Source organism: Dasypus novemcinctus, chromosome 8 (genome assembly GCF_030445035.2).
Source record: "Dasypus novemcinctus isolate mDasNov1 chromosome 8, mDasNov1.1.hap2, whole genome shotgun sequence".
Classification (NCBI taxonomy): Eukaryota; Metazoa; Chordata; class Mammalia; order Cingulata; family Dasypodidae; genus Dasypus; species Dasypus novemcinctus.
In genome coordinates, this window is record NC_080680.1 from 61,925,249 (window position 1) to 61,952,872 (window position 27,624).

A 27,624-nucleotide genomic window follows, 5' to 3' on the forward strand; every position below is an offset into this window, starting at 1 on the left:
CCTACCATGTCTAAGGGTTCCTGTTTCTCCACATCATCGTCAAAACTTGTTATTGTCTAGTTTTGTTATTATCCCCATCCTGTTGGTTGTGAACTGGTATTTCACTGTGGTTTTGATTTACATGTACCTAGTGCCTGATGATGTTGAGCACCTTTTCATGTATTTATTGGCCTTTCATTTATTTTCTTTGTGGTAGTGAGGACTGTGTGTGAAGTAGAGAGTGTATATGTCCCGTGTATTTGTTTTTATTGCTACCATAACAAATTACCACAAATTAGAGGCTTAAAACAACACATATTTATTACCTTACAGTTTTGGAGATCAGAAGTCCAATATAGTCTCACCAGGCTAATATCAAGATGTTGACAGGCTGTGTTCCTTTTTGAAGGTTCTAGGAAACATTCCTTTTCCTGCTCATTCAGGTTTTTGGCAGAATTTATTTCTTGATACTTGGGACTGTAGTCCATTTTCTTGCTGACTATAAACTGAGGGCCATTCAGAGATTCTGGAAGCTGCTGCTTCTCTTGATCTTGGTCTCCTTCCTCCATCTTCAAAGCCAGCACTGCCAGGTTGAGTCCTTCCTACTTTGCATCTCTCTGTCTCCATCTTCTGATTTTAAGACTGCGTGTGACTAAATTGGGCCTGCCTATTTTAGGCTAATCTCTCTATTTTAATGTCAACTGATTAGCAACCTTAATTCCATTTGCAATATTAATTCCCTTTTGCCAGATTTACAGGTTCTAGGGAGTAAGACATGGACATTTTTGGCAGGCCATTTTTCTGCCTACCATTTCCTTTCTGAAGGACAAAGTTCATTTTCATCTGACTTTTGCCAAAGAAAAATGCAAATCTATGTTGCTAGACCTCCCAACTTTTCAGAAGTCAAATTAAAAACCAACTTTTTTTAAGCTCCCAAATTTTCAATTTCTCAACTAATTGAAATTTTCACAAATTCTGTTCAGGCTAAACATGTTTGTGCTCCTGACAGTCTGAAGGCTACCAGTACCCTATGGTTAAATCTCCCATTTTCTATACTCTCTTCTCATATATTACAACTAATTCACAAAAATAGTCAGGGTATTACTCAAAGTGTAACAATGATGTATTTCATCAGGTGACACCAACTAAAAGCATGTAATGATTTGGATGGGAGAGAACCATTTTTTTTTTTCAATGCTGTTAAAAAAGGAAGCTTGCTGTCATAACAGAATAATTAAGATTCTAGGAAAACTGTTTGCCTCATTACAAAATGTAGGTGTAGATTCAGAACTATAAACCTGTTTCCTGATTTTAAATGAAGAGATTTAAATAGATATACTCTTGGGTCTTTTTTAGACCAAAGATTTCTATGAATCTCTTACATACAAATAAAGTATAGCAATTCCTACCCACTACTACCAGCTATAAATTCTCCTTACCTGAAATACTAACATTTGCAAATTTACTCCCCCTTTGGGGAGTAGAAGACTCAATGACAAGGGAGAAGTAGAACTTTTACAGTGAAGTCTTGGAAAGATAAGAGAAGAAAGGAATAATAGAGCTAAACCTTAGAATTGTTCTTAGAGGGCTGGTGAGGAGCAAGGGTCAGGGTATATAGACCCAACGGAAGGGTCAGATGCTGACTCAAGAGGCAGGAGGTAGAAGGGAAGGAGACCTTGCAAAAGAGACAACAGGACAGAAAGGAGTTAAAAATTCCTAAGCTCTAAAATGTGAAAGACTTTTGAAAGGGAAAACAGACTGAGAAAGAAAACATGCCTGTTAATTTGATTATTATCTGTTACAAAACAAATCTTATTAAAATGGTCAGGTTAGCAAGACCTAGAAAAGTTTCCAGCCAGCAAGGGATGTTACCTGGACATGAATAGTCAGTGTGCATTATTACACATTTCAGATGTGTAAGATGCCTTTGGTGTTTATAAGGGCTTTCATAGGTTCATACTGATTTTAGTCCCTTAAAGCCCCTTAACGGAAGCTGATGTGGCTCAAGTTATAGGGCTTCTGCTTACCATATGGAAGGACCCACTCCAGGTAAAAAAGAAAAAAAGAGAAAGAATGCCTGCATGGCAAGCCAGTGCCCACATGGCAAGCCAAGTGCCCGTGCAAGTGCCCACACAGTGAGCCAAATGCTTGCACAACTGTTCACACAGCAAACCAGTGCCCACACAAGTGAGTCACGCAGCAAGATGATGACGCAACAAAAGAGAGACAAAGGGGAGAGTCAAGGTGAAGTGCAGCAGAAACTAGGTACTGAGGTGGCGCAGGAGACAGGGAACCTCTCTCCACATCAGAAGTGCCCAGGATCAAATTCCAGTGAATCCTAGAGGAGAAAAAAACGAGGAAGAGAAGACAAACAGAGAAATAGATACAGAAGATCACACAGTGAGTAGACACTGACAGCAAAAACAGCAGGGCAGGGGGAAGGGGAGGGGGCAAAAGCTCCTACAGCTTTATTTTTCTTGTGAACTTTAATTTCAGAAACTTGACTCCAGTTGTCCTCGTGAGTTGCCTATGACAATTCTCGTGAAAGCAGAGGCTAGCATGTCTCAAGATGTTGCTTTGATATACTCATTCATTACAAGTCATCCATTGACTAAATCTGGATTAAATATCTTTTGCTTAGCCTTAGCTTAGATATTGAAAATATTTGAAATTTATAACACTTCATTGCTTTAAGAAATGCTGTATACTCAATCATTTTTTAATAGGCACCACTATCTTATTCACTTTTTGTTGAATTGAAATCTGGATATGCCATGGATATCACAGCTGTTTTCTTGAAAGTGGGAGTCACCAGCAAGTCAGCAGGGCCTATACTATTGCATAGCTTTTCTGGAAGGGGATACCTTTTGGAGTCTCCAACAAGATCAGCTGGGTGTGATTTTTAAACTCTTTGCATCTGTCCAGACACTGATACCAGTTTAGGGAGAATCTGTCATATTTAAATGATTTCTTCTGATGATCCTGAAACCATCAAAATAGGAAAAGCTTAATTCCTTCTCATGAACATATTTGTTCTTTCTTTTCCTACCTCTCTCCTTTCTTTTCTTTACTTACTCTTTTCCTTTCTGTGTATTTTCTTAGCTTATCATAAGTTCCCAACACATCTCATCATCATGTTTTCTCATTACATTATAGCAGCAATAATGCTGACCTGATGATTGCTAACATTTGTTGAGCCCTCACACTTTGCTAAGGCACTGTTCTAAGAGTTTTACATGCATTAATTTACTTATTCCTCCCAGCAACCTTAGAAGTTCAGACAAAGTGTTTAGACAACTTGCCTAAGGTTATTCAGCTATTAAGTGATGGACCAGGACACCTGACAGGGAGGCTACCTTTGCTCATACCCATGCCCACGGCAGGCATCAGTCATTCATCATGAATTTTTGCCCCTCAGTCCTAATGAATGTAGCCCAGGACCCATATCTGGACCATATTCCAATCAGAATCAGCCAATCACTCGTGTTGGTGCCAGAATCTGAAAGCTGTTAGCCATTTATATATCCTTCCTGGAGCTCTCAGGTCACCTCCAAATCTGCCTCCCTCAGGCTTTGTTTCTGTCACTACCCAGTTTACCAGTCATCCTCCCCAGGTACTCTCGAGCTCCCTGGGAATGAAGGCACATGCACACTTCCTACCCTAGAGGGCCTCCAGCTGAACAGTGCAAGTCTGACGTCTTTGAAGAACAGTTCATTTTTAATGACTAAAGATAGAAACAATGCATTTTCAAATGACATCTGTGTCTCATAATGTTAGAGGAATTGAAGAAGACCCATTTTGTTCTTTCATTTAGTAAGTCAACAAATATTCATTAAATTTGGATTTATGCAAGTTTGCTAACTGCTATAACAAACAACCCATAGGTAGATGATGGTTTATTTCTACTTCACGTGAATTCTAAAAGAATTGCACAGGAGGATTTTTGTGGGTTGGGCCAAGAAGTGGCACACTTCACTTCTGTTCACATTCTATCAGCTAGAATTCAGTCCCATGCCCATATCTCACTGCAAAGAGCCTAGGAAACGACCTAACGGTGTGCCCAGGAAAAAGAGGATAATCATTTGGTTAAAACCAAGTCAGCCTCTGCTAAGGCTTATGAAATGGAAGGCATTATGCTTTTTTAAAAACAAAAAAAAAGTTTCTATTAGCAAAGACCTGGAATTCAGCCCTGAGAAAAAGTTTCTTAAAATACTTTCTGTTCTTGGCTTTAATCAAAAAACAAACCTCGCATCTCTTCTGGCTCCTCTCTCGATCACCTTTATACTGGGCCAAAGATAGTTTTCAAGCACATATGTTCAGATTTTTCCCATTGGGTTTTGATTTTACCAGGAGTCACACATGAGAGAAAGAGGTCTGAGCCAGAGCCCACACTATGCACAGGAATGTATTTCTGAGCCTTAGCTCCTAGGGCTGCTCAGCTGTCCCTGCCTCTCTCTCCAGAGTGACTCTTGCTTCAGGATCAGGACAGACTGGTCTGTTTTAAAGGCCACAAGAAGTGGTTCTCCTTCCCTGACCATCTTCACACCCTCAGATGTTGACACACCAGTTTCAGATCACATTTTAAGTTTGTCCTCGTTTCATTTTACTTCGAATAGGAACCTTAATCAAAAAAAAAAAAAATCTAAAAGCTATGGGGCGTGATGAAGTCTAAAGGAACTGAACTAAAATGATTCTCTTACTGTTTTTTTCTGTATCTGACTTTCTTTGGAGGGCGTGAACACTCGCATTAGGCCTAATAAATTGAAAGTCTGCCTTTATTTCCATTTCCTTATTTTTCCCAAATACATAGGCCAAACATAAACTTCTTCTCTCTATAGCTCTCATTCAACTGTAACACAAATAAATTTACATATTAAGTGAAAGCTAATCTGTAAACATTCGATTTCTATCAAATAGCACTAATTTAATCTGCCAGAAACTAAATGGCTGCTTTTAAGTGCTCACAGAACTGACTGCCGAGGCACAGCTCACACTATGTAGAAGCTCTGTGATGATGACTTAGTTCTCGGCATTTTTTCCTGTTTTGACTATTGTAAAACCCTTTTTGGTGCAGTAAGCTGTGACATTTTTAGCATTCTTTTAGTACAAACACATAATTTATCATTTCGGTCCCTCTCCGCATCTCTACTCTCTTCTTAGCTAACTTCCATAATTAATGTAATGTAATACTAATTACTATGAATTTGATTATAATCTTGCACACAAACATGGGCACTGTTGTCCTTTGGCAGTACTCAATTATTAAGTGGTCATCTAGGTGATTGAAAATAAACTTATACTGATTTTTTTGTGGCTCATAGAAATAATAGATCCAACTGAAAATTTCTAATTGAGAACTAATGGTCTCACAAAAGAAATCTCCAGTGTTCTCTCTAGGAATCAGAGGAACCAGATGAAGAATAACTAAAAGAGTACAAAGCATTGATTATCAAACCTGGCTACATATCAGAATCACCTAGAAAATAGTTATAAATAGAGATTATAGTATCTATCCTACTATGTGAGATTGAGGTTTAGTAGGTCTGGGATGGCTCTCAAAGTATACACACCAGTATTTTTTAAATAGATATAAAAGAATTGGGTCATTCAGAAACGTTGTTTCATTACATTGATTATAAATACTTGGGTAACTTTATTCTTTGTCTTAAAAATGGATTATGAAGAAAGAATATAAGAACGTATAAGTAACCTGTTAGCACAGTACCTCTAGTGATGGAGGGGAAAAGCCACGGCCATTACTTTTGTGAAAAAGCTCAATATAATTAATTAAGCACTGGGTTTAATTCCATGACATTTGAATTTTATGACTATACACTTGCAGCTATAAAAACCACCTTTATTATGAAAATTCCTGAAGGAAAAATAACTTGCTAACTGTGAGTCTGGAAATCTCTGGTCCCTAACCTCCTTTTTCCCTTTGGCATAGTTGTTTTTATAACACAGTGAGACAACTGTTGTATTATAGCAGGACAGATTATTTTATTTCTATTTTTTTACTGTATTACAGAAGTTGTAGACTTAAGAAAAATCATGCAGAAAATACAGAGTTCTCCTATACCACTTTTATGCATAGTTTTCCCTATTCTTCACATTGTGCATTAGTGCAGTAACTTTTTACAATTGATGAAACAATGCTATAATTATATTACCTGTAGTCTATAGTTTACATTAGGGTTCCCTGTTTGTATTGCACAGTGCTATGTTGTTTTATTTTAAATTTTTATGCTAGTAACACAGATCAACCTAAAATTTCCCCTTTTGACCACATTCAAATGTATAATTCATTGGTATTAATTACATTCACAATGCTGTCCTACGATCACCACCACCATCCATTACCAAAACTTTTCCATCATCCCAAACACAAATTCTATACCAATTAAGTTTTAATTCCCATTCCCTATCCCAACCCCAATCCCTGATAACCTGTATTCTAGTTTCTGACTCTGAATTTGCTTATTCTAATTATTTCATACCCATGTTCTGGGGGATTCTAAGACAGCTAGTCCACAGATGAGGACCCCCTGGAACCTAGCGCTGGACTTTAGGTCAGAGATCTGGGATCCAGTCCAGCCCTGCCACTTGCTAGCTCTGTGGCTTTGGACAAATCATGGAGCCTTAGTTGCTAGTTTATTTAGAAGGATAGTAATCTCTTACCTGCCTGCTTCTCAAGAGTTGTTATGAAAACAAAACAAATCAAGAAAATGCACATTGAACACATACACACATATATATACATGCACATATATTCATTTAATAGGTATTTTTTGAGAACCTGCTATTTGTTAGGACTAAGTGATAGTAATAAAGAGAACAGAACAGACATGATCCCTGCTCTTATGGTGATTACATGGTGAGGGATGGGAAAAGAGAGCAGACCAATAAGATACACTCCAATAGTTCTATTGGCTTATGAAGAAAATTACCTTGATTATGAGATACACAGTGACTGGCAGTGGTGTGAAGGGGAGAAATGCTTTAGATGGAGTGATTAGGATAGGCCCCAGAAGAGGTGATATTTGCCTGGAGGCCTAAATGACAAGTTGAAGATAGTAATGCAAGATCTGGAGGTGGAGGACATAGGGGCAAGGGCACAGCCAGCGCAAGCATGCTGATGTGTTGTTCCAAGGCAAGGAAGGCCAGTGTGGCAGCACAGTGATTGATGGGGAATGTAGTCTTAGGAAGGCAGGGACAGGAGCCAGAATGTGTAGGGGATACTTGGTCATGGAAAGGAGCCTGAAATGTTGTTCTAATTGCACTGAAAAAAGACACCACTGGGTAATTTAAGCAGAGGAATTATTTGATCCAATTTGTGTTTTCTAAAGATCCCTCTAACTGTCATAAGAAGAAACTGTTGTGAGAGAAGAGATTATTTCTGATAAGATGACTTTCAAGCTACAGGCTTAGGGAAAGCATTTGCAAACTGTGCACCAGAAGAAAGACTAGTATCAAGAATAAAATGACTGTCAAAACTCAACAATAAAAAATAGACAATCGAATTAGAAAATGTGCAAATGACATGAAGAGACATTTCACCAAAGAGTCTATGTAGATGGCACATAAGCACATGAAAAGATGTTCAACATCATTAGCCATTAGGGAAGTACAAATTAAAATCACATGAGATATTACTATGCATCTGTCAGAAGAGCTAAACTTAGAAATAGTGACAACACAAAATGTTGGAGAGGATGCAGAGAAATTGGATCACTCCTACCCTGCGGGTAGGAATGTAATGGAAAACAGTTTGGCAGTTTCTTTAAAAAAAAAAAAAAAAGCATGCAACTACCATATGACCTACTGGCTGCACTCCTGGACATTTATCCCAGAAAAATGAAGACTTAAGTTTGCACAAAAATCTTTACATGAATGTTTATACTAGAGTTAAAATCTGTAACCCACCTAGATGTCCTTCAACAGGTGAATGGTTAAACAAACTATAGTGCATCCACACCATGGAATGCTACTCACAACAAAAAAGAGTGAACTATTAATACATGCAATAATCTGGAAAAATCCATGAGAATTATTCTGAGTGGGAAAAAAAAAAACAATCACAAAAGGTTACTTATGGTTCTATTTATATGAAATTTTTCAAATGACAAAATTATAAAATTGGAGAACAGATAAGTGGTTGCCATGAGTTCAGGAGAGAGTGAGGCCAATGTGAGGGATCCTTGTGGTGATGAAAATGTTCTGTATCTTGACTTTATCAATGCCAGTGTCCTGACATTATGCTCTCATTTACAAGATTGGGGAAAACTGCCTACAGAGTACACCGATTATTATTTCTTACAACTCAACATGAATCTTCAATTATTAGTTATTCCAAAATAAAAAAGGTTAACTAAAAGAATAATCTTTAAAAATATACTGTACTCTGTATAAAAGACGTTTGAAAATCTTGTTCAGGGCTCGGGATTCAAACAAAAAGCTCCCGAGTCCGGCCGGCCGTCAATAAACCATTTTTCCTTCTCAAAATCAAAAAATATATATATATATATACTGTGCAGGATAATCTGTTAATGATAACATTCACAAGTCATCCCAACTTGTTTTCTATGTTCCTCAGACTCTTCCATGCTTGTTCTTTTCCTGACAACTCTGTGGTAGGTAGATAAGTGGGTGGGTTGTCTTTATATTGTGCAGGTGCAATTATTTCAAAAGAAAGCAAGGTTCGCAGAAAAAGCCTGTTGTATCAGATATTCATTGTTAGTAGTTCCATATTTCAGAAGAATTCCCCAAGGTCACAGCCACTGTCCAATAAAAATTTTGCATTCCTTCTCACCTTCAGGAAAGCCACTAGTGAAAACGTCACGCTTGACTGTGATCAACACAGAGGAGCCTGCAATCACAATTGATATAGGAAGCACTATCAAAACAGTGAAGGGAGTGAATGTGACAATTAACTGCCAAGTTGCAGGTGAGAAATTCCTTTGTTTATTCATTCATGCAAATATTAATGGAGCTCCTACTCTCAGGAATTTGGTGCTAGGAAAGATAAGAAATGAGCCTCAACCACTCTGAAAGTAGAAAAAGTGCTATAAAAGTTTTGGGAAGGAAAAAATTAACTCTTATTGGGACAGATGAGGTGGAAGAGGTGGTTTGAATCTCAGTCTTATACACTGATAGTATGTGAACATGCAAAGATGGGGACAATGGATACTCCAAGTAGACAAAAAAAGTGTGAGAAAAGTCATGGAAATAGGAAAGCCTCAATACTATTCAGTGAACAGGAAGTGTTTAGTCTGGCTGGCACCCAGGGTTGAGAAATATATGGATGGAATAAAGTTTAGCAAGCTGGATCACACCTGGACCATGTGAGACCTCGAGTGCCTGGTCAAGGACTTCAAAGGCAGATAGAGAGTGACCTTGGGGAGCCAAGCTTCCAGAAGAGTAAGCCCCCAGCAGTATATAAAATGGACTGAAGATGAAGGGAAAGGCTATAGACAGGTCAGTTAAGAAGTCATCATAGCGTTTCAGAACAGAGGTAATGGAGGTACTGAACTCAGAGCATTGGTGGTGGAGAGGTAAGGAGTACATAAATATGAGAGAGATAGCGGAGGTAAGCCCTGTAGGAATTTGGAGCTTACTCATATCAGAAGTGGGTAGGAGTCCTTAAAGAAAACAACCAGTGCTATTAGGTGTTGTGAAATAGGCATTGCCCTCAGATAGGCTTTGCACACTCAAGGGTACAGGGACCAGCAGGTAAAAAGAAATAGGAGGAATAGTGGACAGTAGGGATTGGTGATACATTCTTTCTAAAGGTATTTACCCTCAATTAAAAAATAAACAAAACCAACAAAGCTCAGCTCCTGATTCTCCTTCCCATGGACTACAACTTTGTGGCATCTCCCTAGGGCTTTTCTCTCCCACGAAAGAAAGAAAAAATGAATGATTTTGATGCAAGGGGCCAGCTAAAATCTCCTGCTTGGTGTCTTCATCAGATATACCCAACTGTGGCATCTCATCACCCAAACCCAGGTTCCCAGATATATCCTATCTCCAGGGTAGAATGACAAAGGCACCCCTGCTCTGGGAGTTTCTTCATCTTAGATATCAGTCCCATCATCTGTGAATTTATCTCAATTTGTAATTTATAAGACCTGGGGGGAGGGGGGGCGGAGAAACATTTTTAAATAAGTAGGAGGAAGATATTAATCAAGAGGATGTTTTCTCCAGAGAGTAGCCAGGTCTGGTTTTCTCTGAAATGTTCTGGTAGATCTAGGAAACCTGAACTTTAAATCTAGCTTTGAAATTGTATATTAGCTTCTTTGTAAACTGCCTTAGCCTGTGAGTCCAGCCTCATCATGAAACCTCCTTGAGCCAGATCCCTTCAGACCCTCTACTCCCAAATGGGGGCTGAGACAGAACTCCTGATTCATGAATGAGCTGCCCTCTGTGCCGAGTTTGATGATGTCAGTAGAGCCCTTTTTGAGATCTGTCCCTCCACACTTGATCACTGTGAATACATCTCTGAGAGGAGTCATTAACAGACGTTGCTGAGTCTCTTCTTTGAGAGTTGGGACTGATGAGAGTAAAAGAATGGGAGAGGAGATGGCAGCAAATCCAGGAAATTGGGCATTTGAAATTGAGAGAACCAGAGTTCAGGTGGGATGTATGTACTCTGGGAAGCTTGGACACTAAGAACAGTTTTGACCAACACTTTCATGTCACCTGGGGCCCTGTTTCCTGCACTTCAGCCTGATAACCCTGTAATGAGACCATAGGTGGTTATGTCGTTTTTGCCTGGCCATTCTTTATTTTTATTTTTATCCACAGAACCATTTATATTAATCATAGCTAACTAAAATAATTCTTTGTGTTTCTGTCATTATACCTTTTGTTAAGATATTTGTTCCAAGTGGGTGGGGAAGGACCTGTTTTTTATTATACAGTTGATTGGTGAATTTGCTGGACAAACAAATCTTCATTGAGCTGTTTCCAGTCAAAATACTGACAGTTGTAATGTCAAACAGCAGAAAGAACTACTGTTAGTTTCCTGCTACTGGGGATTCTTATGGCATTCTCCCCACTCTTGGTCATTTCTAACCTGTCAAGTCAGGGGATTTAGTGAACTCTTGTTGGGTTGGGTAGAATTCTCTAAGCCCCAGTAACTTTCCTAATGGCTTACAAGGAATTAATGACCCAGACTCTGATAGTAGGCAGGGAAATGGGGCTCCATAACAAAAGCCTGGTTAAATAAGGATTTAATATCAGATTCATTCACTTTATTCATTTGTAAAAATTATTATTGAATATCAGTTCTGCTTAGGTCACAGACACATAGGTTACAATTTTAGAAAAAGAAGAGAAGCTGGACCTGACATGCTTTCATAAATTATAGTACAGTTTGAGATTTTATCCTAGGAGCAAAGGAAGATTTTGAGGAATTTATTTAAAAGATAAAATTGGCAGTACTGGTGGTTCCAAAATAAATAGTTCAGGAGTCAATGATAGACAGTAAATCAGTGTAGGTTAGACTCTGTGGCAGGCAGACCCCCCATTGTATAATGGCTCAAATGTAGTAGAAGTTTATAATGGCTTACTTAGGGATCTAAGGACGTTGCTCACAGTCAGCTGAAGAGAATCTACCCCATGCATATTCAGAGTCGCAGGATGCTGGTGGCTCTGCTATCTTGAATTCACGCCTTCCAAGTTCTCCCTGGGATTTATGGCCATCCTATCAGCCAGAAAGAGAAAAAACAAAGTATGGAGGATGTTTAGGAAGGTTTTTAAGAGCCACCCCTAAAGGCTAACATACATCACTACTCCCAATCCTGCTGAGTCACATGGCCACTCAGCTACAAAGCATGCTGGAAAATGTAGCCTAGCTGGTACCCAGGAAAAAGGAGAAATCAGGTTTTGTGAGCAGTTATGAGTTTCTGCCACAATCAGTGCAGAGAAACGTAGAAGGCTAAAAACCTTCTTTCCAGACTGCCATGGTTCTTTAGAATAATTGCCAAAAGCTGACATTTGAGTTAATGTATCCTTCCTCTTTTTTTCTGTATCAAGCCATCCCCTACCACCAGATCTAAGAGGCTCCCAAAATGTATGGTGTCAAGGTGCATCTTTCAATGGACTCTCAACCTTGAGATGTTGACAAGCTGCTATGGTGCAAGTGGACTTCCACGTATTACGAGTGGTCCAGTTAACAAGTATATCCTGTCTAGGATTTTTAAAAGTATGTTATGGCAGCACCCTCCCTGGCAGCTCAGTGGAGATTAAAGGCACTAATCCCTTTAATCATATCAAGTTACAACTGTATGACTGAACTCATTTATTGATCCTCTCAGGCAACAGGGAGAGCATTGTGTTGGTGATAAGATGTGCCACAAAGGAGAAAAAGTAAATGAAGGTTTTTCCTTCTCTTTTTTAGATAAACATAATACCAGGGAGTCCAGATTGTGGACCCTCTCCAAGAAACTTGTCAACAACATAGCTTTGGACTTTGTTCTGTGGCAGATTCTGTTTTCTGTCATTTTTTCAGATGTTTCTTTTGATAGAATGTGCTGTGACATCATAATAGGCTGGAAAAAAATAATTTCCCACAACCTCACCAAGCTTCTGAACAAGTATAGAGCTAACAAAGTCAGCACATGTGGATTCTAGAAACCTCTCTCCTAACAATCTTGGTGTTACAATTACAGCAGAAAGGGTAATTGTGGAACTGCTGAGTACTTAAGGATTTGACAGTTCAGAAACAGCAATGCAGCAATTCTGATTCTCTCTAAAGAGGCAGTCTATATAGTATAATAGCAAGCAGCATTGTGTACTTGCTAAGATGGGGATCCTAGGTGTCAGATGTACCCTGCCATGTGTGGGATATTGATTGGCCATGGTGTGAGGAGCAGGAGAGAGGATCCACACTGATGTGACCTTAGGGAGACTACTTCATCTCTTTGGGCCCTTTTCTCATCTATAAAATGAAGTTAATAATGGTATAGGTCTCATAGGAGCAAAATGGAAAAGTGGAAAATAAGTGATTTTGTTTAAAAGTATTTGGCTGATAGCAAATGTTCAGTCAATGTTATTTCTCCCCCTAAAATGTTCAAGATATTTTTGCCTAGATCCTGACTGTGTACCCTTCTGAGGTCCAATTCTGGATGCAGGATTAAGTACATGTGTCTAGTCTCTTTTCAAGGGACGCAATGGCACATGTGAGGGCTGATAAAAGTTTTCTAAAGCATCATTGTCATCTCTTGAAAAACGAAAACAGAGCTCTATGACACCTCACTTATTTTTCTTATTTCCTTCTTCTGATTATGTTTACATGTCAGTTATAGAAGGAGGATTAGCTGTGGTTCCAAATCATCTCCTTGTCTTTCTGTGCCTTAGGCTCATAGTCCCAGATAAGAAATGCCCAAAATGTAGCACCAGTAACTGAGCATTGGCTTGAGTGTTTGAGAGAGACTCCCTAATAAATATATTCAAGAATTATTCCTACCAAATTTCTCTTACACTGCCACTGCTGTCCTTGCTCCTTTGTATGGTCAAGTTTTACAGAGATGAGAGGTTACTTCCTTCCACCCTTTGCTATCCTGAATATATTTACTTCCCTTGAACACCCCCTGCTCTCACCTGAGGAATTCATCCCTTGGTAAATACCCTGGTTTATACTGTTTTAATACCCTGGTTTATACCGTTCTATTGCCCAATTTCATGGGGCATGAAGCAAAACGGTGACAGGACTGGAATAAGCTTACGGTCAATTCCTGGGTAAGTGAGAAGCAGCTCCCAGGTCTCTTTCCATCCCTGGATTCTTGTCGTTTTTCTTCCCTTCCTTCCACTCACTCACTTTGTCATGTTTTCCTGCTCCACCCCCTCCACCCCATCCCTGTATTTATAGCTGCCCTGCCAGGAGTACAGGCCTTACCAGAGAAAGATTCAGGGCCATAGGCTCTCTCTGAGTCTAATTCTGAGAGACAATTTCCAATAGTCTTGAAAGACATCCTGTGCCACTGACTCTGTCATGGAGAGAGAGTGCTCAGCCCCCCATTCATTAGGCACTACCCGTTTGATGATGGAAATGAGACCACGTAGTCCAGTTCTGCTACTATGTCTCTCGCTATTAAAAGCTTCAGCTCATCTTAGAGATTGTGTGCTTTTCAGAGTCCTTCTCCTGAATTTGTGGGTTTAAAAACAAAAGCTTAAAAACACATCTCTGGGTCCAAAGTCCAAGTGGCACCAAGGGGCGTAGTGAAGCTCTTGCTCTTTCTACTGGTGCTGCAATGAAAAGTTCTTCAGTTCTTCCCACCTCACCTGCATCTTTGTTCCAGGTATAGAGAGAGATGGCTATAGCCTGGCCCTTACGCTGCACTTAAGCATCAATTATCCTATCATTTGAGCCAAATCAATGTATAGCCCTCCTCGATATGAAAAAGAGGCAGAATCCAAGTCACCCTAGAGAACCCTGACTAATATAGACAATAAACTCAGATTGTGGAGAAGGCAGAGGATTTTCTTTCTTCTCGTTCTTTTACTGTGGTGTGACTGAAACCACAATTTCATATTCTCTTATTCTAAGAGAATAATTGACCTCCCAAAATACAAGCATATGTCAACTCTCCTAAGGATAGAGCTACTTTCATTTGTCTGTAGCTTTTTAAATTTTTTTAAAATTTTTTTTTATTTTTTTATTTTTTTTATTTTTTTTAGTTTTAAAGTAGCTTTAGATGACATGAAAGTTACATAAAAAATACAGGGGATTCCCATATGCCCCAACCTTTCCCTCATTAACATCTTTCATTTAATGTGGTACATTTGTTACAACTGATGAACACATTTTGAAGCATTGCTACTAACCATGGGCTATAGTTTACACTTTGCCCCACACAAATTTATAGGTTTTGACAAAATGTATAATGGTCTGTATCCCTCATTGCAATGTCATGCAGGACAATTCCAGTGTCCCAAAAATGCCCCCATGTTACACCTATTTATCCTTCTCTTTCCCCTTAGAACCTTTGGTGCCCATTACCTTTATATCAATGATACAAGTTCTTCCATTGCTGGAATAATAGTAAGTCTACTTTAGTCCAAAGTTGCATTCCTCCCTTATGTTTGTTCATTCCCCAATCTTGAGGATTTGGGGATGATGATGTCTACTCCATTTCTGAGAAGGGGCTTAGATCCCACGGGGCAGATGGATGGGACTGTCTTGCTTGCAGTTGTAGATGCTCTCTGTTTTTTTGGGATGGTGTTGTCCATCATCATCATCCTTTTGTTAATTGACCTGGGCAAGTCCAATGAACTAGAAAGTAGGTGTTACAACTCTGCTGAGATTCGGGGCTCAACCAGCATATGAACAGACTGAAGATTAAGTCTCTGGGACTTGTATTTAACAAGTATACTGTTAATTATAGGTTCAAATGAAAGGGGCAGAAGAGCCATGTGTAGGGAAATTATAAATGAGTCTGTTAATATATTGGGAAACATATATTCCAAAGTAAAGCCCTCTGACAGGGTGCCAAATTCCTGAGATTGTCTGCCCTGCTTATATTGTCTGGATATCTCTAGAGCCCTCAGGAGCCCCACTGTTTGAGGCATTGTTTACTGTGGCAGTCAATGAGATCCTCCTGAGATGTGCATAAGTGTAACCTCTGGAATGACCTCCCACCTCATTTTTAAATCTCTTAGCCATAAAAAACATGTGTATTTAATATTTCCCCCTTTTGGTCAAGGTCTTTTTCCAGATACATGTCTATAGCTTTTAACTTTTCACTAAAGTATAATATCTATGCAGAAAGGTGTACATGTCATAATGGTACCAACTGAACACACTCTGCCCAACCAGCACCCAAATAAAAAAAGAAAGCATTGCCAGCAGCTCATGACCCCTCCCCATTCATCCCACCCTCCCAGGCGAACCACAATCCTGATTACTAACAGCATAAGTTTATGGTACCACATTTGTTTTTTACTTACAGAAATGAAATTATACAGTATACAGTTTTTTGTGTCTGACTTTTTTTAGACAGCATTCTGTTTTAGGCAGTTGTAGATAAGTCATTTTTGTTCGTAAATAGATTTGATTCTTACATTTTTATGTTTCCACTAAGAAAATTGGGCACACTTGTTCTATCTTGGCAAGTGCCCTTTACCAGATACTCTGTTTTCTCATCTTCTAACTACTCTTCTTCTTTCTGACTCATCAGTGCAAATTTTAAAAGGCAAAAGTTCTGGAGACAACTGAGAGGAGACATTACTTAGCTTGGCCAAAGGATGGAAGAAGATGCCTCTGCAGATGCTTCCTACAAAGCAGTCACAGTGAGGGCCAGCCAAGAGGCCCTAAATGCCTCCTGCTTCACCTGAATGTGTTTGGCTGATGAGTTTATTTTCCCTTCTTAGGTGTACCTGAAGCTGAAGTCACTTGGTTCAGGAATAAAAGCAACCTGGCCTCCCCTCGCCATCTGCATGAGGGCACCTTGCTGCTCACGAACGTGTCTTCCTCAGATCAGGGTCTGTACTCCTGCAGGGCAGCCAATCTTCATGGAGAACTGACTGAGAACACCCAGCTGCTGGTCCTAGGTAAAAGCCTCAAGGCTAGGCTGCCCACACCCCCACCGCAGCTGACTCCACTGGGGATAACTCTCTAACCTTCCTGCCACCTCCTCTTTTCCCCTGATCCAGTTAGGGACAAAAAGGTGACACAAATATTCCTCCACTTTTCCACACCTTTGGACTCCCCAGTAGAGAGAACATAGATTTTTGAGCCAGGCAGGCATGAATTTGACCCTTGGCTCTACCACTTACTAACTTTGTTGGGTAGGGGAGTGGAGATATTAATTAGAAGCTTTAAATTCTGGTCTCTTTATTTGGAGACCTGGAAAATAAGGACTGTCCACATCACAGGGGGTGGGTGTGCCAAATGTAGGTTATAAAGTTACAGCAATTATTCTTCACTCCTTCCATGTGAAGAACTTCTTTAAGAATCAGATGAAAACTATAGTCTGTGGACTCCAGAAAAATTCATACATGAATAATTTTTCATATAACTTCAGGAAGTTCATAGTCTATTCCACCTAAAGCCAACACATGCCCAACCAAACATAAGGACCCCTGATTAAAGAGTCTATGGTCGTGGGCATAAAATAGATACTTAAAAATAACAACTGCTGGAATACCACCCATCATTCCCTGTTGCCCAATGCTAAACTCAGCCATGTTGCAAACTATAATCCTTTCTGTCTCCTGGACTAAGGGTACTCTGCTTTTCTTCCCACTGAGTGTAGGGGTTACTGGGATAGAGCAACAGAGCTTGGTTTTATCTTACTCTTTAAAAAAACAGCAATCATTAGAGCACTTAATGCCAGCCTTCTCATGAGAAAACTATCATTCAAAGAGGTAAAAAGGAAAACGTAAGAAATATGAATATGCCACACATATATTATGGACTTCCTCTGGAGAAAATAATTAAATTTTATATTTCTATTTTCACAACCCTTTTTGCTGAAATCCTAAGGCATAAATTCTCTAGTCCCTGTCCACTCAGATCTCAGAGGTCTAAATGGGTTTTCATGTCACCAGTAGCTGCATAAATCTCAAGTCATCTTAGAAGTCAGAAAACCAACTCAGTGAAGGATCCCATTTGTTGTGTGTTGGATTTCATCTAGTTGAATTGTGAGATGGAGCCCGGAGCCCAGGGAATACTGTTCCTGCACTCTGAGTTATGGTGCTGAGGGGCTTTTCCTCCCTAATAATCCTTCCTTTTTGCTTTTTTGGTAACAGAGATGAAAGCCTAAGATGTGTGGCTGACACTGTAGCTTTGCCAATGAAGAGTATGTGTTTTATGAACTGGTTCTTAAAGGATTCCAGCTCTAATACAGGGTGATCATGAACATGGTGTTTGAAGAGCATAACGTCTTCCCCATTTTAATCAGACTTGATGGAAGAATCACGATTTAGTTTTTCTTGATCAGAAATCATGGTTTATTAATCAAAATTTGTTAGTTTTTATAAATATTTTATGAATGTAGAAGTAATAATGTCTCTTTTCTCTCTTTTTAAAGCAGCGAAAATGTGGTTTAATTTTTAAAGAGAGAGATTTTATGTACGAAGCTGAGATTTCATGCCAAGTTCTGTGACATAACCTGTAGCGTGGAGACTTGAAGTGTAATGGGACAGACTTCCATTTATTCATCCAGTCATTAGATGAACATTCATTAAGAATTGCCTTTAAATCCCACATGAACTGTATACTGGTATAACTTTAGTAGAATTACAAGAGGTGACCTCCACCCTTGGACAATGTGCAGTTTCCCTGGGAAGATAAAATGAACATGCACTGAAAACGAAAATACTGTAGTAGCTAAGGATGTTGGGAAAGGCAGACATTTGATCTTAGGAGAACTCATTGTTTAGAAGATAGTACATAGCTCCCCCTTTTTGCTCTTAGGTCATAAATAAGCAAATGCTTCTTGACTTACAAGAAAGAATTTTAAAGAGTAGAAGAGGAAGAGAGGTGAGATCTGAGTAAACTGCCATCATCAATTCCTAAAATCATGGAATTTCAGAGTAGTGCTCTTGGAATTTCAGAGTAGATGAGGGAAACTTAAGGCTCAGAAAGATTAAGTGACTTGCCCATGTTAATGAAATTATAGATGCACAGCTCAAACTGAGGACTCTTAAACCCAAGCCTGATGTTTGACCTTATACAATAACGAAAAAAAGATTTTAAAATTAAATTTCACACACATGTATGTGTGTGAGTGTATGTGTCATGTCTATAGTTACACCATTTTAGAGTTGGAATACTGTTAAGAACCAGCTCACAGAGCGTACATACTTTTTTTGGCAAAGCTACAGTAGACGCCACACATCCATTAGCAGAAGGCAACAAGGAAGGGTTATTAGGAAGGAAAACCCCTTCAGTAAGCACCATAACTCAATAGGGGGCAATAGTTCCTCCTAGGCCTGGGCTCCAGACACACATACACACACACACTCACACTCACACACCACACATATACTCAAGCTCATCAATGTTTTCTGCTTGCAGTGGTCTTTTTTCAGTCAAGAACAGAATAGACAGAAGGGATGTTTCTGAAGTACACTTAGGTACCACCATGACTTATCTACCCACCACCCCTAACAAGCACCTAACAAGGTGCCAAGCACATATTAGGCCCTCTCTGAATACTTGTTAAAATGACCATCATTATAAGAGTCACATTCCTGCTTCTCCTTCCACTCTAACAAGTGCTCTGGAGAAAAAGTTGGGAGTAAGAATTGCAGTGCTTCAGGAGATGCAGAAGGAGAGGGAAAGGGATTCTCCTCCTTTTCCAGAAGAATCTGGAATCATCCCACCACAGGTTCAGTATGTGCCTGCCTCATTATTTGTCCAGTGGAAATAATAATAAATAGGAACCTCTGTGGTTCTCATTTGTCACATTTAGCTCAGGTTAGCTATTTCTCCTGATGACTTCAGACCTTAGTCTACGTAAGATTTTTAATTCCATAGCATCCTATACAGACCTTCACTTCCTGTCTTGCTTATCTGAGTCCTGCTTGGGCCTGAAAATCCAGACTACAAAGGAAATTAACTTCACAACTACATGTTTTTTCCTTCATAGAAAAATCCACTCATAGGATCCTTTTAAATAAATTCCTGTGGTTTATCTCTCGGTGGGGACAATAACAAAGGGCCTCCCTCCTAAGGATGTTGTCTTATATTAGATGAAAAAGGAATGAAAACTATATAGTATTGGCCTTAACATATAGTAAATGCTAAAGAAATGTTGACTTTTTAAAAACAAAGTACCTATATAGTATGATTTAATTTACCCACAAATTTATAGGGACCCTCTGATGCTATAGTATAAAGTGGTATAAAGTAAGAAGTTCCTGAAATTAATATGCCTGGTTCTTAGTACTGACCTTACTGTTTCAGGCATCCCATATTAACTATGAAATTCAGACCCTCCTCAATACAAGGGGGATGCTCTCTGTAGGAAAAATGCCTTTAAAAGCAACAGTAGTACTGCCTGTCTTACACGCACTCACACACATACACATTCTCTTACATGCCTACCCACCTCTCCCTTTCCCAAGAAAACCTTTAGACTTTACCCTTCTGCCTTCTTACAGATCCCCCCCAAGTCCCCACACAGTTGGAAGACATCAGGGCCTTGCTTTCAGCCACTGGACCAAACCTTCCTTCGGTGCTGACATCTCCTCTGGGAACACAGCTGGTCCTTGATCCTGGGAATTCTGTTCTCCTTGGTGAGTCCAACCCTCTGAAACATTGGGCAGAAATCCAGAACTGGACAGGATTTATGGATGGGTGACTGCTTGCAGGTGGGAAACAGGCAGCAGTGGGGTGGCTAACAGGAAATCACTAAATTGCCTACAGAATCCAGATTCACCGGTGGAAATTTGGCTGACTTTCCATATGAGGTGAACACAGTTCTTAGCCTGGACTCTAGCTTGTCTAGATTCCAACATGGCACCTTTCTGAATCTTCTTGAGCAGATGTCATGGTCCAGATCCTCTCAATCAGATTTGCTCACTAAACTTTAAGAAAGATACAACACTAAAGAAAAGCTCCAGTGTCTCCCCTGGCCATCCATACCACAAACCTATGACCTCTTCTCACTTAACCAGAGCTAGAGACGGTTTTCAAAGAGATGGCTACAACATCAGCACCCTGCAAAAAACAAAAACCAGGCACTACTGTTTAGACCAGTCTTCTATAGAGAGAACCTAAAACCAATCCAGACAGACTCTCTAAGGCAAATGTTTAAATGATTTGCCAGGTACAGCCTTCTTGGCTCTGTCACTGAGGACCTTCACCAAGTTATTGTCCACATGGCTGGTGCCCTCTGGTCCCAGGGAGTTATGCACAGGCATCTAGTTTCTGGGCCCCTCACACCAGAATCTTGGAGATGCCAGAGGGACCACCACATTCCCATCATGACCTTTGAAGCTGTAAAGATGGAAGAGAACTCTCTGACTTCCAAATAATAATAAATAATAAACCTGGGGAGCCAGTGTAGCTCAGTGGTTGAGTACCTGCTTCACATGTATGAGGTCCCTGGGTTCAATCCTGGTACCTCCTAAAAATAATAAGCCCACAAAATGGGGTAAAATCCTCACACTAACTAATGTGTGGCCCCAAATGTTGGTAACAGTAGCCAGAATCTTTCCCTTAGCTTAAATTTTGAATTTTCTCTGCCTCTTCTCCCCACCACCCAGCAAGGAACAGGAGACCCATGGGTCCTTAATTATACTGGTGATGACCTACCACCATGGGCACAGTGCCTGGGATCTGTAGGACTGAGCACAGAAAGATTTAACATCAGTCTTCATTATCATCTGAAATTAGCAAAAGTTCCTCACAGTTTATCCACATTTAGAAAAAAGTTTCTGATTTCTCTATTTCTGATCTGGATAAAAAATAAGACAGAGATACAGTAACAAGCAGCTCTATTGTGTTTACCATGACTTATAGAAGCTTAACGATGAATTTTCCCATATCTTGTTCATTGAAATTCCAAATTGCCCATTTCTTTGGCTTACAAAAGGTAAGTTTATTCCAACTTAAATGTGTACATTGTAAACTTTCAAATTTTAAACTCATAACTCTGAGAAATTGTTGTAACAGTTCATCGTAGCCCTGTTGCTAGCAGGGTGTACAACAATTGCTTATTTTCTCCAAATTCAGTAACTCCTTTGGGCCACTGAGGTGCTATTCAGCATGCTGGAAATGTTAACCTGCTTGCATTTTTCCATGATAGCTTCACTTTCTTTCCCCCTTAATCTGGAATAACATTTTGTCTCATTTTAGTTATAGGCGATAAGAGTTTATTGTGCTTTATGCTGCTGCATTCTGTTGCTAGTTTATGGTGCTTTGTTCCTTTACAAGGTTTTTAAGTCTAGTAGGTGAGACACCTTTGTACCCCAGTCCACATTCCAGACTGCTCCATTTGAAGGAGACAGTGAGTCACTATTCATAAAGTCCCTGAATGTATCTGCCTGGGTAAAATGGACACTTGTGGTGAATCAGTGTCCTGCCAGTGCTAAAGAACCAGGAGAAATCTCTGTGGAATTGTGGGGATGAATTAGGAATGAGATCAAGGATCAGGACTCTGAGAAGTAAGTCATTTGAGACAGACTGGGGTTAAATAGGCAGAAAGTAAGGGAAACAGGCATGCAAGGTTCAAAAGATGCTATGAACCCTGTCTTAGTTTGCCACAGGGCTGCCAATGCAAAGGCCCAGAAATGAGCTGGCTTTTAGAATGGAAAATGTATTAGGGTAAAAGCTCACAGTTCTGAGTTTGTGAAAATGTCCAAATCAAGCACCATCAGAGATCCTTTCTCACCAAAGTCAGCTGCTGGTGATCCTGGTATCCTGGTGACAAGACAAGATGGCAGCCGATCTCTGCTGAGGTCCCTGCTTTTCCCTCAAGGATCACTGTCTTGTGGAGCTCAGCTGTGGTTGATCAGGCATTGGCTTGTCTCTTTCAGACAACCTTTCTCTGTGAGTTCAGCTGTGGATGATCAGGCATGTGGCAGGGCTTGTCCCCTCAGCCTTGAGCTGCTGTGGGGGCCCAGCCTCTCAGGGCCTCTTTCCATGCCTCTGTGCTCTGCTGATTCCAGACTCCAGGATCCCTCTCAGCCTCTCAGGGCTTCTCTGTCTTTTTGCTGCTGTGGGTGAACCTAGAGGCCTCTCTCACATAGCGGGATCAAAATGGCAGCTTCCTTTCTCTTAGTCTCTCTGTGTGTTCTCAATTTATACAGGACCCACCAAGAGGGCAGAAACCCAGCCTGTGTCATGCCTCACTGATGTAACCCAATCAAAAGCAATCTAATCAAGGTCTCTTAACTGAATCTAACCAGAAGGCCTTATCCACACTGTATTTACAGGCACAGGAACGAGTTAGCATAGAACATAATTTTCTAGGGTCCACAAAAGACAAACCAGAGATGAAAATGTATGGGATATGTAACAAGTATCTGTTCAGAAACAACTGTAAAATACTACTTCTTTAAGACTGATGAAGGTGCTTCTAAACTGAGATATAAACTAGGCCGTCAAAAGGAGCAAACCTCTGCTAGACTTTGATTACTCAAATTTGGCTCAGACCCTCACCCCAAGAATTCTAATACCCTTCTTCCTTCTTGAGCCTCCCCAACTAGGGACATCCTGATCCATTAGTAGCCAGTTGTTCCCTTTTGGATCACTCCAATCCCTGACTGTTCTCAGTGACCCTTTCAGACCATAGTGTGCGCTCTGAGTGCAAAAAAAAAATCAAGGTTTTTTATGGGGTTGCTGAGAAATTGGAATGGTAAGTGGAGTCAAATTATGGAGGGCCTTTACTTCTAAACTAAGGTGGTAGACTTCCTATGTGGGAAATGAAACAAACCTTTAGAGGGTTTTTATTTAGGAGATTAATAGAGTAAAAGTAATGTTTGAGAAAAATTAATCTGCCATTCTGTAGGAGTAATTGGTGGTGGGAGAGATTTTATGATGGAGCCTTATTTTGAGGTTAAGAGATGTTCTATCTGGGCTATGATGTGGACCATTGACTATGGGGTGCAGTGATGCTCAGAGATGAACTTACCAGGTGCAATGGATGTGTCATGATGATGGGAGAGAGTGTTGCTGTGGGGGGAGTGGGGGGCGGGGGCGGTGGGGTTGAATGGGACCTCATATTTTTCATAATGTAATTTAAAAAAATAAATAAATAAATAATTTAAAAAAAAGAAAAGAAAAGAATATACAAATGTACCCACAAGTAAAAAAAAAAAAAAAAAAAAGAGATGTTCTAGACCAGGTTAGAAATATGTAGCAAAAATACTATTAATTGCCCCTCCCACAGCCAAGACAGCCCTCTCTAATTGATCATGACACTTTGTCACTCAGCCCAGATGCTGCCTCAGATTCATTTTAATATTCCTTCCAAGCAGCTATTACCAAATGATGGCAGTTGATATGTAGAATGAAACCCATTTGCCAGTCATGTCATGAGATTCCGGTGTATGTTTATTTCCCATGTAACAGGTTAGATGGCTGCAGAAGATCCAGAGAACTTCATGGCTCTATGGCACAATGACAGTGACTAATGCACTTTGATTCTCATGTTTTCATGGGTGGAAGGGGAGGAAGAAGAGTTTGGTTTCTGAGAGCCTTATTTCAGAGCTAACTCTTCTCCAGTAACGTTTGAAGTTGAGAATTCCCTGAAGGAATGTCTCTTTTGTTTATCAGACATGCATTATTTCACTTTCCACACTGTTACAACTTTCAAGAAAGGATGTTGATTGAGCTACACATGCATAGGCCCTTCTGGACGTCACTTTCCATAACTGTAAAATGAAGACATGGGATTAGTGAGTCCCTTGTTCCTCTCACATACTTTTTGACTACATGATTTGGATGTGGAAAATGCCCAGTGGAGACTCAGCCTTTCAGAATGGACCCAACCTAACAAGCCATTGTCCTAGGCAAGACAGGTGCTACTTTTTATAGTTGTCCTTTCTGCAGGGAGGCCTATCCTCGGCCAGCTGCTCCAGAGGTCAAGCCAGCACCCATGCTACCACCTTTGGTGGGGTCCCAGCTCAAGCAGTACCCTGCAGGTCTCCATGTTTAGAGTAGCAGTATCGCAGGCCTCCCTGCAGCACCTAACCCTTTCTGCAGACTTCTGTTAAATATTGGTTTTGGCCACTAAGGCACAAGACAAATATTCCCCACAGTATCATTTATAGGGCATTAACACTGATTTTTTTTGAAAAATAACTTTTATTAGTTTGTATTATAAAGGCAATACATCTTCCTTGTAGAGCAATGAAAAATAGAAGCAAAAAGAAGAAACTGAAAAGTATTTATAATTACCTAAGACAGAGATAACCAGTGCAAATACTTTTTTCTTAGGTATTAATACACCTATTATATATCTTTTGCTTAAAATGAATCATATTCTATATCAGGGATTCTTAACCTTCTTTGTTCCATGGACCCTTTGCCAGTCACGTAAAATGACTACTGTAATTTATTTATTGCATGCATTCATAAGTGAAGGAAATGCTAGAACTCTGTTAGAAGTCAGAGAAAATAAAGATAAGCTGATTTTTTTCTCAGTTCAAACAATGGAGCGCCTGAAATCTTTCCATGAACCCCTTGGGGGTCTGTGGACCCCTGGTTAAGAATCCTGCTCTATATACTGCTTTTTACTTTTTTCACTTAAGTGGCATATAACAAACAACTTTTTTTGTCTCTAAATATTTTTCTACTTTTTCATTTTTGATGCGCACATTGGTAGGAATTCCATATCTTATTAAATCAATTCTATAATGTTGGATGTTTAGGTTCTGTGTACTCTTTTAGCATTATTTTTAAAATGATATGATGAATACCCTTACTCCTAAATCCTTGTGTACATCCCTGTTTATTTAGGATCAATTCATAGAAGTGGAATTATTGTGGCAAAAGCTTTGTATAATTTTAATTTTTGGCTATATTTTGTCAAATTGCCCTTCAAAAAAGTTTTATCCATTTAATACCCACCAGTATCGTATGAGAGTTCCCATTCCCACCCCCAGTCTTATCAACACTAGATATGACCAATAGTTTTTCATTTACCATTTTAATTGGTGAATACACAATAGTATTAAATATAATACTAAAAAAGGTATAAATACATTTTCATGTTTATTCCTTTGATTATGTGATTTTCAATAATCTTGATTTTTTATATGCTTATCAGTCATTTATATTCTTTTATAAGTTGCCTATTCAGGTTCTTTATTCATTTTTGACAGGCATTTTTCTTTTTGTAATTGATTTCTAAGATACAGACATTTGTATATATGTTTGACATGTCTGTATCATAGAAATTGAATTTACCTACAATAAGTTATACATATTTAAAGTCTACAGTTTAATGTTTTGATATGTATTTATATACAAATACCAACATCTGTGAAACCTTCACCAGTATCAAGATAATGCACATATCTGTCACCTCAAAAGGTTATCTCAGACCCCTTTGTAATGGTTCCCTTACAAACTTGCTACCCTACTCATCCCCATCCCAGGTAATCAGTGATCTGCTTTCTGTCACTGTAGATGAGAGTGCATTTTATAGAATTTTACATAAAAGCAATCCTGATGTGGTGGGGGGGGGTGTCTTATTTTACTCAGCATAATTATTTTGAGATTCTCTGTTTGTGATATGTATCAATAATGCATTCCTTTTTATTGCTGATTAGTATCCCATTGCATCAGATTACAACTGTGTGTTTAATCATTCACCTGTTGAGGGCCAGGATGGTGCATTTCAGTTTCAGTCCACTACAAAAATAGCTACTATGAATATTCGTATAAAAGTCTTCCTATAAGTATATGCCTTCACTTCTCTTGGTTAAGCACCTAGGAGTGAAGCAGCTGAATAATATGTATGGTAAGTGTTCGTTTAACATTTTTAAAAAATAGCCAAGCTGTGCTCAGAGTAATTGTACTACTTTACATACCAACTGGCAGTGTGTGAAAGGTCTAGTTCCTCCACATCCTCACCAAGACTTACTATAGCTTTTGAAATTTTAGACCTCCCAATAGGTGCATGGTGGTTTCTCACTATGGCTTTCATCTGTACTTCCCTAATAACTAATAATGCTGAGCATCTTTTCATGTGCTTGTTCATCATCCTGATTTCTTCTTTGGTGATGTCTCTTCAAATTTTTTGCCCTATTTTTAAAATTTGGTTATTTACTAATACTGAGTTTTGAGAGTTTTTTTACATATTGTGAATGCAAGTCTTTTATTAGTTATGATTTGCAGTATTTTTTACCCCAGTCACTGGCTTGTCTTTCCATTCTCTTAATGGTTTTCTTTTTTTTAAGATACTGTTTTTATTTTTAATCTTTTAAAAGAAACTTAGATTACATAAATGTTGCACAAAAAATATAGGGAATTCCCATATACCCCACACCCTAGCCCTCCCATATTTTCCCACCTCAGCAACATCCTTCATTAGTGTGGTACATTTATCATAATTGATAAACACATCTTGGAGCATTGCCACTAAGCAATGATTATAGTTTACATTGTAGTTTATACTCTCTTCCACACATTTGTGCAGGTTATTACATGATATACAATGGCCTGCATCTGTCATTGAAATGTCATTCAGGATCATTCCCAAGTCCCAAAAATGCTCCCAAATTACACTTATTTTTCCCTCTCCCTCCCCTCAGAACCTCCAGTGGCTCCTGCCTCCACATCAATGATAAAAGTTCTTCTAATTCCTAGGATCACAAGTCTACAGTAGAATAACTGTAAGTCTACTCTAGTCCATCATTCATTCCCCAATCCTGAGGATTCTGTGATGGTGATGCCCATTCTACCTCTAATTGAGAGAGGGCTTAGGTCCCATGGGGAAGATAGATTGGACTTTCTTGCTTACAATTGCAGACTCTCTGTTCCTTGAGATGGTCATTGCCAGTCATCTTCTCCCTGTTAGTTGTCTTAACAACTAACAAGGTGAGTTAGTTGTTGGGTGAGTCCAATGAACTGGAGAGTAGGTGTTGCAACTCTGATGAGATTCAGGGTCCAACTGGCACATGGACAGCCAAAAGATTTAAATCTCTTAGACATACAACTATCAACTCTAGTACTAACTATAGGTT

At 39.4% G+C, this 27,624-nt stretch overlaps 1 protein-coding gene across 4 annotated transcripts in view; it reads left to right on the forward strand.

Annotated features, from left to right (window-relative positions):
• Positions 1 to 27,624, forward strand: part of ADAMTSL1 (ADAMTS like 1) — a 1,125,968-nt gene that overhangs the window by 1,032,079 nt on the left and 66,265 nt on the right. For all 4 annotated transcript variants that reach the window (XM_058301906.1, XM_058301907.2, XM_071216754.1 and 1 more), the window contains 3 exons: positions 8,795 to 8,923; positions 16,351 to 16,530; positions 20,089 to 20,223. In XM_058301906.1, the coding sequence (XP_058157889.1) occupies positions 8,795 to 8,923; positions 16,351 to 16,530; positions 20,089 to 20,223 (444 nt within the window). The remainder of the gene's footprint in view (positions 1 to 8,794; positions 8,924 to 16,350; positions 16,531 to 20,088; positions 20,224 to 27,624) is intronic.